This window comes from Thamnophis sirtalis, unplaced genomic scaffold (assembly GCF_051295495.1).
Source record: "Thamnophis sirtalis isolate CommonGarterSnake01/CBP01778 unplaced genomic scaffold, rThaSir2_p1.2 scaffold_2, whole genome shotgun sequence".
In the NCBI taxonomy this organism is placed as follows: domain Eukaryota; kingdom Metazoa; phylum Chordata; class Lepidosauria; order Squamata; family Natricidae; genus Thamnophis; species Thamnophis sirtalis.
Window position 1 is genome coordinate 153,227,676 of NW_028261382.1, and position 13,765 is coordinate 153,241,440.

Below are 13,765 nucleotides of genomic sequence, written 5' to 3' on the forward strand. Positions count from 1 at the left end.
AGCTGACAAATGGTGTTCAAAAGTCAGCTGTGGGTCCAGGAGGACTCCCAAGTTGCAGACCCTGTCTGAGGGGCGTAATATTTGACCCCCCAGCCTGAGAGATGGAACACTTGCCAAATTAGTGGGAGGGAAGCACAACAGCCACTCGGTCTTATCTGGATTGAGCACAAGCTTGTTAACCCTCATTAATTAGTCATTAATCTTATAGTTTCAGGGCAGTTGACAAGCTTATTTCTGTTTATGTTTCGAGTCAGAAAGATGTAACTTCAGGTAAAATCATTGCCTGTCATAGTTCACTGTGTATATTGTGCTTCCTCAACCTGAAGCCTCCAGATGTATTTTGGATCATAATCCCAAGAATTCCAATAGTTTGGTCACAGAATAGCTAGGAATTCTGGGACCTATATTCTAGGTCTTCTAAAACAGCAGTGTCAACTCATATTGTCACGGCAGTGTCACATGACATATCGGGATTATTTTCCCCCTTCACTAAACCATGTGTGGGGTGGCCAGCATATGAAGCATCCGGAGCTTGACAGCCCTGTTCTAGAAGATTCCAATGGAAAGCCCTGCTCTAGAAAAGATAGCATAGTCATCACTGAGGACAAAAGTTCATATTTCTGACTCTTCATTAATTGATAAAAATAGGAAAAAATCAAATAAAAATCAAATAAAATAGTTTTACCTCTTGATTTTATTTTGCTTGTATTTTCTTACTAAGAATAACATTAGAATTTAATGATGAGTGATTATTGTTATTATTATCAAGTAGAATATAATACTATTTTATTTCCTAAAGAGCCCTAACAATTCCTTCAACAAAGTTTTAATTTCTTGTAAAATGTTTGTTTGGGCAAAAGTTCAGGGTATCTGTTATCTTTAAGCTTCTCACTCAGTGGACAGAATTTAAAAACTAATTAAAAAACCATTTAGGGATTTTGACTAGTTCTGTTTATTTAATCACACAGATTATTTTGGTTAGGCATAATGTTTTATGTTCACAGGAGCCAATTGTTGTAAAAATGTCTCTTTCTATATTTTTAAAAATCTCTGCACTAAAAAATTGCATTAAAGTACTTTGTTGATTATGACATAGCTATTGCTCAAACTTGAGGAAACTGGTCTGGAAACAGAAGGTATTCTTCGAGTGCCTGGATCTGCTTGCAGGGTGAAGGTAATCAGTTTTTTCTTTCATAATTAAAGACCTTTAATATTTATGTAGGGAGAAATAATTTATGTGCAAGTTCTCTGTGAACATACATATACATATACAGGAGGCTCCACCCACCCGCCTGGACGTCATCTCATCCCATTTTTGACGCTCTGTGCATGAGCACTTACATTTGCAAACCAGTAGTGAAAGTAAGTGAATATCACCCATATATATATAAATAGTGTTCTCAAAATATCACAGTTTGGTGAACAAAACATTGTTGGAAAAAAACCAATCTTGAATGCTATATCAATGCAGAGCTTTGGATTCAGTTTCAAAGAGGTGCATCAAAACATGCCAGACAAAATTCATTAGCAACCTGTAATTTTATAAAGCAGTGGTAAACTGGTCCTGTGGTTGCCCCATGCAACTGATTTTGTACATCCCAAAGCAACCTTTCTGCATTGACTCCAAACAATCCCTTAGAGCCCCTCCCCCTTCTTTTTCTTTTCTTTTGTTCAGTAATGTTCAGTTCTCAGAGACTGTCTAGACAAGTCCCTGCAGTTTTCTTGGCAAGGTTTTTGAGAAATGGTCTTTCAATTGCCTCCTTCCTATGGCTGAGAGAAAGTGATTGGACCAAGTTCACATCGCTGACTCTGTGCCCAAGAAGGCCTCCTGGTTTCTAGCCTTATGTTTTAGCCACTATATCAAATTGGTTCTCATCCCATACCCATATTGAGTACTAAATATGCTGAGTAAAAACAACAGGAAAATTAATGAAGTGTAGCAAATAGGTATATTCTATCCAGCATCCTATTTCTGCAGATCTGCAGATCAAGTAGTTATTGACTCTTAGTAACCACATAACTTTTATCATGATGAATATCCCTAACCTGGTCTTTCAGATCTTTCAATTCTATTGTCACTATAACTGAGCCCATTCACCTCGTTGTTGGTCATTCCTTTTTCTCTTTCCTTCTGCCTTTCCCAGAATTATTTTTTTTCCCAGAGAACTGGGTCTTTTTATAAGGTATCCAAAGGAGGACAACTTGAGCTTGTTCATTTGTATCTCTAATGATAATTCTGGATCTAAATTTTTCATTTGTTTTTTTTCTTTACTGTTCATGGCATTCTGAGAAAATTTTCCCAATATCAAAGTTCCAATGTCAATAATCTTCCTATCCTACTTCTTCAAATTCAAATTTTATTTCCATAGATTGTCACAGAGAATACAGTGGCTTGCATGATTATGATCTTTGTAGGTAGAGAGACATTATAGCATTTCAATATATTTTGTAAAGTGAATAATTCTCTTAAATTATTACAGTATTTGCTGCTATAGTGTTATCGATGATCATTCACTCTGGCAGTTATCTGCTTGCTTTAGCTCACTGTTTAAAATACTTAAGATTAAGTATGTATGTTTGCATCTTTGACCTAGATCTGGTGTACTGTTTTGCTGCATAATGCATTATCCCTCCCATCAAGCTTTCCTGAAGATGGGTGATATCATCTCTTTTAAATATTAAATAAACATGCTGAAGTGATACAGCAAAAGAGTAGGTGTGAAGGAGAGGAAGAGAGAGGCAAAGACAGAGGCAGAAAGAGACTAGGCAGAATAGTTGGTCCACCTAAACAAAATCTCCCCCAAAGAGATATTACCAAGGACTTTAGTTTGGAAGCACTTCTGTCAACCTTGCCAATTATATTCAATTTATGCAAGAGAACAAATGTATAATTCAAAGAACACAAAATTCCATTACTATGGAAGAGATTATCAAAATAAAATATAAGTTGATGCTACTTGTAAGGAAGCCACCTTATCTATTTTTTTTCTTTTAGAAGCATCCATAAAACCCAAGAGTGAATAGCCCTATTACATTACCATAGTCTCAGATACATAATTCTATTTTACCAGTTCTTTGATGCATGTATCAGATTTCCTACGGATAAAGAGCTAATTTTGTTGAGATTACCAGTAAGAAGCAATGTGGTGTTAAGCTAGGAGAAGGAGAACCAAATTCAAATTGGTCTCTAGCCATGGAAACTCAATGGGTGACCTTGGATTGGTCACTCTTGCCTCTCTCGCAGGGCTGTTGTGAGGAGAAAGAGGTAAGGTGAATGCTATGAATTCCACGTTGAAGAGAGGCTGGATACAGATCTAAGAAATCTGACTACAACTAAAAAATAAATTATTACAAGGACCTTTCCATATTAATCTGAAGTATCCTGTATCTTTAGCTTGGATTTTTTTCCAGCTTGTCATTTCATAAACATTCAATGTTTTATCTGTTCCAACTATTATATATTGCATCAAGAACAATACTATCAGCATTAGATTTCATACAGTTTATAAGATGCCTTATTTGTTTTCTTTATTTGTCTTCTGAGCCACCGTGATATGTTTTTACTAGGTCAAACTTCCCTGTATTAGAAGAAAAGCCAAAAATCCCTAGGGAAAATGAAAATGTAATGCTTTTAATTTCAGTTATTGAATCATTTAATGTTAGCCAAAGAGTGGAAACAGAAAAGGACATTTTTAAAGCTGATCCAGATTTAACCATTCAAAGCCATTGTTTATTATGTTGACATTCCCATTTGAAAGCATTCCCATTTCTTAAAGAAAATACATGTGGTTTTGGTTTAAAATTCTTCTTTGAATGTAGCAGCTGAATAAAGACTCAAAGAGTCTTCTGTGTTCTTTAATTTCTACTTGTATCTCTAAAAGGTTGGTGCCAGCTGGGCCATGTTTCAGTACAGGCAATAGCTGTTCTAAACTATCTAGATATTGTGTGGGGTTACAAACTTAAGAAGATAAATAATATATTTTAGAGTGTACCATTAGTTCAAATATCTTTATTATCTTTTATATTACTTGCTTCATGAACATTACCAGAACTACAAAGATTTGTCATGGGAGGTATCCACCAAAATGCAGACATAGGGCAGATTTTGGTTTTATTTTTCTCTGTGCTGTATATCATTTTCTCCTTTGTCAGTAGGATTACTCTGCTGAACTTGAAATTTACGATGATAACTACTTCAGCATTAGAAAATACTGTGAGAAAAGAGACTATTTCATTATTCTACTGCACTGCTCAATGCTAAATTGCAAAGTCTTGAGTCTACATATAATTAAAGTACAGCTTAGTCTAATTGAATTGAGTATTATTTGTAAAAACTTAAATATGTTTGATATTGATATTCAAACTATATAAGATGGTTTTGAAAATGTTATACATAATCCAGGAGCAAACTATATATACTTTATAAATTGTATGATAGTTGGTAACCTTAATTTATTAATTTTATATTAAGTAATTAGATTAATTTAATAATAACTTCATTGATAAATACTGTCTGAGTTCTTTAGAAACAATAAAATATAATACAATTTCTTTTATCAGGGGTCATGTTTAACATTAGTCACATTTGTTTATCCTGTAGAGTCTTCGTCAAGAAATTGAAGCAAAATTTGATGAAGATACTTTTGACTGGGATCAAGTACGCAATAATGATGCCGCAGGACTGCTGAAGATGTTTGTACGAGAACTACCAAGTCCTCTCTTCCCTGTGGAATATTTGCCTGCTTTTATCACATTAGTAGAAAGTAAGTAGGGAGGACACAATGTTTCACAAACCAATTGTTTTTATTTAAAAAATTAAGTATTTTTTAAAATTTCAGCAGCCTCATCTACCTCACTCCATGTCAGCTGCAAATCTATGTCAATATACGTAACTCCTGTTGTTTTGCCTAGGGGCATTTCTGATTTACTTTTATTAAATCTGTGTGATTGCCTCCTCCAGCTCAGGTAATAAGCCTGGATAGTTGGATAGAATATGCCATGTACTCCATATAATAAGAGGGGAAAATGAAAGGGAAAAGTGAAAAAATTTAGCTGTATCTATAAGTACCATATTTCAGGTCTAAGTATTACTCTTTCAAAATGCAGACCATGTTCATAACATTTAGAACTTGAAAAATGTATAAGTAGTTTATTAATAGAAAGAACTTAGTCTCAGTGACAAATCTACAGTATTGTAAAATAATCTATATAATTTAAGTTACAAACATCTCATTATTCCACAGTCACGTGCAAAGGACTGCAGTTCTTTCTTATCATGATAAGCCAAAAGTAAACAGCCCACAAAATGACTTGCCTCAGTGTATAACCAAGGCATAATTTGAGCCGGACTTGTAGTTTAGTGGCCCAATGTTGCTAGATTTAGGCAACATGACAATAGTGATACAATGATGTGAAGCAATGCTCTTCACTTGTCAAAACACGAAAGTGAAAGAACTCAGCTCACTAGGGTGTTTTATGTCATTCCAACACCATTCTGGTTTCTTGACCTGCAGCGCACATGAGTAGAAGTCTCTGGCAACATTTTCCAATACCCTATAGAAAGCACTGAAAGAAGCCATTGGAGCAACCTGAAGAGAAATAACATGCCAGTTTATTGTTTAGAAGCAAAAGAGCATGGTATTTCACAAAGAATACCTTTCAAAATTAAAACTTCAATATGCTAATATCAGTACACAAAAATGCACCCTTTTATCAATATTTTGTTTTCTATCCTGCTCATTAATAATAGGTTATTTTATTTACAGTTGTCATTGTATAATTTCTGTGATTTCCACTGCTATTGTAAGTTATATGACATTCCAAGGGCTAATGATGAGCAGAGCTGAAATAATACATTTCACCTCAATAATACCGTAGCTAAGCAAATGGGAAAAGCCATACTGAACTGTTGTATTTCAATCAGTCTAAATTATTATTTTTAAATAAAAATACTCATTATTTCCATTCATATTTTCAGCTAATTGTTATATAACTCTATGAAAGTCTATGGTTTTCTTTTCCCCTTTTTGTTAATTTTACTTTAATTACAGTTACAATTTAATTTGTAAGGTATGAGGAAAGAAAAATTGTGTAATGCTAACTGAAGTCAATTAATTTTGCCCAAACAAAAATTATTTTTTTTAAAAAAAAACTTTATTTTGTTTGAAATATTACTTTGCACTTATATCAGGCACTATCACACTGAGAACATTTCAAACTTGAAAGAGCCACATCTTCAGCTCAAAATCCCTGTTTCATAATAAAAGCAGAGCTGCTTCAGCCTTAAAACACTTCTGTACTTTCTGTATTTTTAAAATGTGCACAGTCTTAGTCTATGATTTTTAGACTCTCAGTATGGCACAAATAGGTGGTTTTTAGGGAGGATTACAAATCTGATTATCTAAAGTCCAGCTTTGTTGAAAGATATTTCTATGAATTTTTAAAAGGATTTTTACTGATCATCTAAAAACAGTTAATTTTTCATGACTCCAGTTCTGGTAGTGGGAATATGTTACAGACAAAAATGTTATGCTATTTCAAATAATTTCTGTGGCATTTATCCCCTTTAATAAAAAGCACACTTTTTGTACTGAAAGAAGAGCTTCTGGGAGACAGTTCCATGTTGTTTATTATTGTATTGTCTTGTCCCTTAGCTACTTTTTATACTTTCATCCATGCAGGATATAAATTCCCTGCCAAAGGCAAAACTGCCAGTGATTTCAGTGAGATAATTGGTTGAGTCAGGATAGTCTGTATCACAGGATTAAAATAAACTGCCAGGAATTGATGCCAACCAATCCACTTATAGCCCCTTTATTTGGGTTAGAAAGACAATGTTGTTTCTATGCCATTTACAAATCCTCTGCTAATATAATTCAGTACTTTCATATAAACTGATGGCGAATGATAAATTATCCCTAAGTTATTTTTCAAACTGATGACATTTTGATTAAATCAGGCATTGAGACAGATTCAATGAAGGGACATGGATTCTGCTTCCAACTAGCAGATTGAATTGGGAGAGTTCAAAGTCTTCATAGACTTTGAAGTGCTTCAGGACTAGAAAGCTTTGCAATCATTGTTATCTCTGCCTCCTAAGGCAGGCAATGCAAGTACCTCAGAGTGATTTATAGTAAAGCATATGTTGAAGTAACTTATGATACATGGCATAACAAGGAAGTTATACCATGGGTGTCACAACAATTAAGGCCCTCAACAAATACTTCTTAAACAGCATTTTAACAATGGTTCCTCAAGGATTTATTATTAAGTAGAATCCAAATTGAATTTGACAGGTTAAATAAATGGGCTGTAAATAACACAATGAATTTTAATAGAGACAGATGCAAAGGTGTTATCTTAGGACATAGAAATCAAATGTATTGACACCGAATGAAAGATGTCTTGCTTTAGATTAATTCAATGGGCAAGGAGCCAGATTTAACAGAGACAGCTTTTTGTGGTTCTGTCTGGATTTTAGCAAAAAGAATTTTACAATGCTTCACTTAAGATTTTTTCAACCAACTGCAAAACTGTGTTCAGGTTAGATTATCATTTCCCTCTAGGAAATATGGTTTTCCCATCAGTGAAAAGTAAATTGGATTTTTTACTCTATTCTCCAAAACCATTTCCAGATTGTAGTGGTGTTTTACATGAGTACTTTGTGCCTAATCTAATTTTGAGATCATGGAAATAGCTCTGCAAGCATTAGTCATGGTCTTTTATTCTTAAGAGACTATAAGGAGAGCATATATCTACCACTCCTCAGTGTAAAGCGCCTCAGGATTCATTAAAAAGCTTATTGTTGTTGTTGCTTTTAATAGAGTTACTGTTATTTAGAATAGACTCTTTCATAGCCACTTAAACTGGCCTAGCTTCAAAATGAAGAGAATAACGATAAATAAAACAAACAAACAAAATCTAAATAATATCTAGGTGGAACTGGTATTTATGATAGAGTTATTAAAAAATTACAGACTGGACTGCTATACATTTAATAATCCAATCATTAATTAAATTAAAATAATTGATAAAATCCAACCCTACTGCGTATTCCAAGGCCTTCAGTAACAATAGCAATAGTGTCAGGGCAATATTTTCCATGGTCAGTAACAGAATTGGGTAACCAGTATATCTGGGGTATTACAGGTTGCTGACTCTTGTAAAAAAAACTCTACAGGTTTTTTAAAAAAATTAGAGAGGAAAAGTGTCACTTCGTTATAGATTAATTTCTAGACTCTTTTCTTATCCTTGCACCTTCTGCATGTGCAGACAAGATTTAAATCTGCTATAAGACATGGCAGAGCCATTCCGCTTTTAGAAAGATAAAGTATTGAAATGAACTATTTTCAGATATCAAGACAGAGATGTATTATGTTATACAGAGGTCCTTTGAACTAAAAATTATGGTTTTTCAGACATCAAAGAACTGATTGGCAAGCAATAATGAAAAATGGCCTGTGTGTGACCCAGATAATATCAGCTATGTAGAGAATGAATCCCAAAAGACAAGGCTTCCTTGTAAAGGATATAGTATTTTAATAGCCCAAGCAGACGTTTTCCACACTATATAATGCTGCATACTTGAGACTGACTAAATAAATAAATGGGGCGGGGGGGGATTACCAATAGTGCATAGAAATTAAGAAGTACATTCATATTCAATCTCAGGTGTGAAAAAAATCCCTAGTCTTGAATATGAATCTGGAGCATGTGAGGAACTACAAAATAATATTTTTTTAATTATTGCTTTATCAAATACTTTTGTTATGGGTTGTTACTTTTTATTATCATTACAATAATCCAGAGGTTAGTAAACACATCAAGAAAATGAAATATAAATTAGACTATTCTGACAGAAGGATTAAAAATATCAAAATAAATATACAAATGCAATTATGTTGATTTTTTTTTTTTGGCTCCAGAAGAATGTCCCAATCTGAATAGACTATTCATCTGATGCCATCAAAACAATCCTGTCTGTTTTTCTTTATTTATTTTCCTCCCAGGCAAGACCGGCAAAATAATTAAGACTTGTGCCAGCGTGTGGACAGGCTAGAGCTATTAACACATTCAATTCTAACATTGTTAATAATAGAACAGAGTTTAGCTAAGGCTAAAAATAGTTCTCTTAGTGGGGCATTAAAAAGCATGCAGTGTATTGCCAATTTTTAAAGGGAGATTGCACAGTAGATCCAACAAATTGTAAGAGCTGTAGATTTCCTGCAGGAAGCCAGTAGGCAAACTTGGATGTAGAATGAATCTAATTGGATGCCCATAGAAAATAACCATCCTACATACACCATATTTTTCAATGGGCACAATGTCTGAAAAAGAAAAGTAATGAGATTTCTCCATAATACTTTTTCTATGTTACTGAGGCTTTTTTGTTTTCAACTATCTTCACCATTTTATTTGTTAAGAAAACTTTACACATGCCCGTAGGGCATTCCTGGGATTTATTTGATAAGTTATTGATATCCGATACTTCACTTTGCACTATCAAAATTTTCACTTAACTGATTACAAAATTATATTTAACATAATCTGAACCTAAAAATTTAAAAGTTAAATGGATTAGGGAGTCAAACATGAAAGAAGAGACACAAGAATGATCAGATATCACTTCAGATGGTAGGTCTCGTGACTTTAAAACTCAGGAATAGCACAAATCTGACAGATTGTTCAGGCTCTTATTCTCCCAAATGTAAACTAATCTTGTCCCATTCTACATATTGTTTTTCCACCCATGATAAATATATTTATTACTTATTGTCCCCATTACTTATTATTTCCTTTTAAAATCAATTTTCAAACAATGTATTTCTATAGGCACTTTTTTTCTGTAGAGTTGTCCTTGATATAAGTATTATTGTCCAGATTTGGTTTTAGATGCAAATTATGAATAGTGAAGATTTTGATGTACAGAATAACAGATTTGGAAAGAGCCTTGGAGGTCTTTTAGTTCAACCTGCTGCTCAAGGAGGAGACCCTATACCAGGGGTGGGTTCCTGCCAGTTCTAACCTCTTCTATAGAAGAAGTTCCACAAATCTACAGTGCCGTTTAGAACCGGTTCCACAAGTCTTAAAGCTGTCAAGTTTGAACACCCCTGGGCTTTTTTCTAAAGGGTTAGGGATGCAAGGGTCTTGTAACTTGACAGTTTTAAGACTTGCACACTTCAATGCCAGAGTTCCTGAGCCAACATTTTGGTTGCTAAGCAAGAACGTTGTTAAGTGAGTTTCACCACATTTTACAAGTTGGCCATGCCCACCCAGTCACATGGCTGGCAAGCCACTCCCACCTGGTCACATGGCCAACAAGCCACTCCCACAAAGCAGACCACACTTACTGAAGAGGTTCTAAAAATTTTTGAAACCCACCACTGCCCTATACTATTACAAACATTTGGGAACTTATCAGTGTATTATGAATTCAGAAATCTTTACAGTCAACATGCCTAAAAAGAACTAAACCCATTCACTGAGGATAATTTTGGTAACAGCTTGTCAGCTAAGATTTTAACAAAATGAAAAACTATATATTATTGGAGGAACATCTCTGTCACAGCTTAAAACCAGACAGAAAGGGAAACCTTTTTCCCTTAATGTCCTATTCCTTGAAGTTTACTTCTTATTTGAATTATCTTCGTATTTGACAAGTACCTTGACATTCATTGAAAACCATAGCTTTATATGTCATGCTAGATTCCTACCAGGTAGCCCACTTCAGTTGTTTTACAGACTTTCTGATCTTTCATTCTTAGAAATTCCCAAAACCAAACTGCAGCTTCAGGCTTTGCATTTGCTGATCATGCTTCTTCCCGAATCTAGTCGCGATGCAGCCAAGGTAGGCATATTTTTCAATAGGGTTTGACATTAATCTATATTTGATCATGTTCCCATGATCCAATAATGAATGCAATAAATGAAATTCCCCAAAGCCCTCAACAAACATGCCACTTTCTTGTCCTTAGGCAATTTCCTCAGCCTGGAACTGTCAGATTACACAACTCCCAGCTCATTTCTACATAAAGCTCTGTTTGAAATGAAAAGACTAGCAGAGTTGTATCTATGATTTATGGAACATCAAACCTTTTCTCTGAATTCTCAGGAAAAAAATGCTTTATAAATGTATTTAATGAGACTAAGTAAAACTTCAGTTTTTCAAATCAAATGGACTTATTGAATTGACAATCATATAGGATATTTGGGTAATTCACACTTGGTTGCTTGGTAGGTAACCCTTGGTACTGGCATATATACACCAAATGGAATAATTTGTACAACAAACCTGCAATTTGTACAATTGTAATGATAGCTTCGATCATCTTATGAGACGAGTGACACATTGATGGATAAAGGAAAATCTGCCTTATAATTTCTTCAATTTGATTTCAAATTGGCAGAATTAAAATATTTTAAATATATAGTGTTATACTATTATATACAGTCATTAGCAGTTTCTTGGGAAATATAGTCCACCATTATTTAATTCCATGGAAAGAATTTTTTTTTACATAATGCAATTAACAGCAGTGTTTATCAATAAATATCAGTGGTTTTGTTGATTTCTATTTAGGCCCTTCTACAGTTTTTGAAGAAGGTAGTTGCTAATGAAAATAAAAATAAAATGACTTTATGGAATGTCTCCATGATTGTTGCCCCAAACCTCTTCATCTACAAAGGCAAACATGCCAATCAAGAAGAGATGCTAGCAGCAGCCACCACTGCTCATGTTGTAAGGCTTTTAATTAAATACCAAGATATCCTATGGATGGTAAGCAATGATTTCAATTTTACCATTGAATAGTATTGCCATTTTTTCTTGCAGAGACTTTCCCTTAAAACAGTGATTCTCAACCTTCCTAATGCCACGACTCTGTAATACAGTTCCTCATGTTGTGGTGACCCCCAACCATAAAATTATTTTATGTTTTCCGCATTTTTTCAAAGATGTGTTTTCCAATGGTCTTAGACGACCCCTGTGAAAGGGTTGTTCAACCCCCAAAGAGGTCCCGACCCACAGGTTGAGAACCACTGCCTTAAAATGTCTAGAAATTATACCCATATAAAGTTGATATTTATGTTTAAATTAGGTCTTTATTCAATAAAGTCATGCCTTCCCACACAATAGTAATAAACTTTTTCCTTGTATTTAGAAGTTATAAGAATTTATAAGGAGTCCTGATTAAATAATACCACATTTATAAATCACAGATTCCTGTATTGTTATTTTCATATTTTTCTGCCCATGACAGTACTTGTGAATGGTATAGATGCAAATAAAATCCGATATGTGTAGCCATGAAAATAGCAGGCACCAAAATGAGAAACCACATATGTTTTCATCCTGTGAAAGTACTTGTAAAATGGTGGTTCTGGACCTACAGAATTATTTTTTTACCTTGTTCACTTGTGTCCAATTCTTAGAGACTGCCTGGAGCTTTCTTAACAAGATTTTTCAGAAGTGCCTCCTTTCTAGGGCTGAAAGAAAGCGACTGGTCCTATTCATTCATTCATTCATTCATTCATTCATTCATTCATTCATTCATTTATTCATTCATTGGCTGTACATCTTACCTCAGGGTAACTCTTTGCCTTTATTATTCTGATGACACTCAGAAAGCTATTTGTCATGTAAACTTATCTTCCTTTTTATTTTATTTTTTATGTAGGTCCCAACATTTCTGATTACTCAAGTGCGAAAGATGAATGAAGCTGCAATGAACAATATGAAAAAGCAGCTCATGTTTGACAAGGGTGTAAGAAAACTATTGAGAAGGAAAACTATGGACCGGGAGAGGCCAGAAAGAACAGAGGTTGTTATTTTATTAAGAAGTTATTTTTTCTTAAACAAACCAGCGTAGTTTACAAATAATTTGCAATAAAATAAATGAAATAATATAATGGGATCCAGAGGAGATTAACTAGTCATTATAGAATGAATCTAAGTGCTATGGATTACAATTGCCTAGGTGCCAAAGTTTTATATTTGCACATAGTTATTTATTTAGAAGTGCTAATACTATCTACATTAGTTTTACTTAAAGAATAAAACTGAACTAAAGACAGCTCCATGAAGAGCAGTTAGTCCAATGGTTACCTTTTTAGAAGTTTGCCTTTTCCTTTTTTTAAGCCTCTGTATTTTAGAATTTCATTTGTTATTGGAGTTCATTTTTCAGAGGCAGGTATGATATTCTGCTATAAGTGAAATAGCTATTTGCCATGCACTATTTAGACAGCTCCAGTGGATGGATTTTTCCTGTTTATGAATGAACATTTCATAAATGATAAATCTAGAATTTACGACCAAATTTGCAGCAAGGCTATAAATCTGTGCTGATTAACAGAAGATACTTCCATCCATCATAGATGAAACTGATAGTGCTTGGATCAGTAAGCTAAACGTTTGTGAATTTAGGATAAATGTTAGTTTTCAGAAATTCTAAATTGTGCATCCACAGAAAGAGAAAATAAACTGTTAAATAGTTGTTCTTTTCTTTCAGTGGCACTAATTGTGTTAAAGACTGGAAGCAAGCATTACAAATTGAATTATTTTAATTTGATACTTTTCAAAAAAGAATTAGACATCTGTAGGCACCTAGTGTAAGCCAAATTGTATTTGCAACTACCTTTCAACCAGCAATTTACTTTAGTATTAACTTCAGTAATAATATTACTGCCTTTTTGTGCCATCAAATTACAATTGAAATTCTCACGAAGTGGATAATTTATTTTATATGCCATCACATTATGTGAGTAGAGT

At 33.9% G+C, this 13,765-nt stretch overlaps 1 protein-coding gene across 1 annotated transcript in view; it reads left to right on the top strand.

Moving 5' to 3' along the window:
* Positions 1-13,765, top strand: part of ARHGAP28 (Rho GTPase activating protein 28) — a 73,652-nt gene that overhangs the window by 53,294 nt on the left and 6,593 nt on the right. The window contains exons 8-12 of the mRNA XM_087707254.1: positions 1,097-1,174; positions 4,601-4,763; positions 10,764-10,846; positions 11,579-11,776; positions 12,675-12,818. Of these exons, the coding sequence (XP_087563380.1) occupies positions 1,097-1,174; positions 4,601-4,763; positions 10,764-10,846; positions 11,579-11,776; positions 12,675-12,818 (666 nt within the window). The remainder of the gene's footprint in view (positions 1-1,096; positions 1,175-4,600; positions 4,764-10,763; positions 10,847-11,578; positions 11,777-12,674; positions 12,819-13,765) is intronic.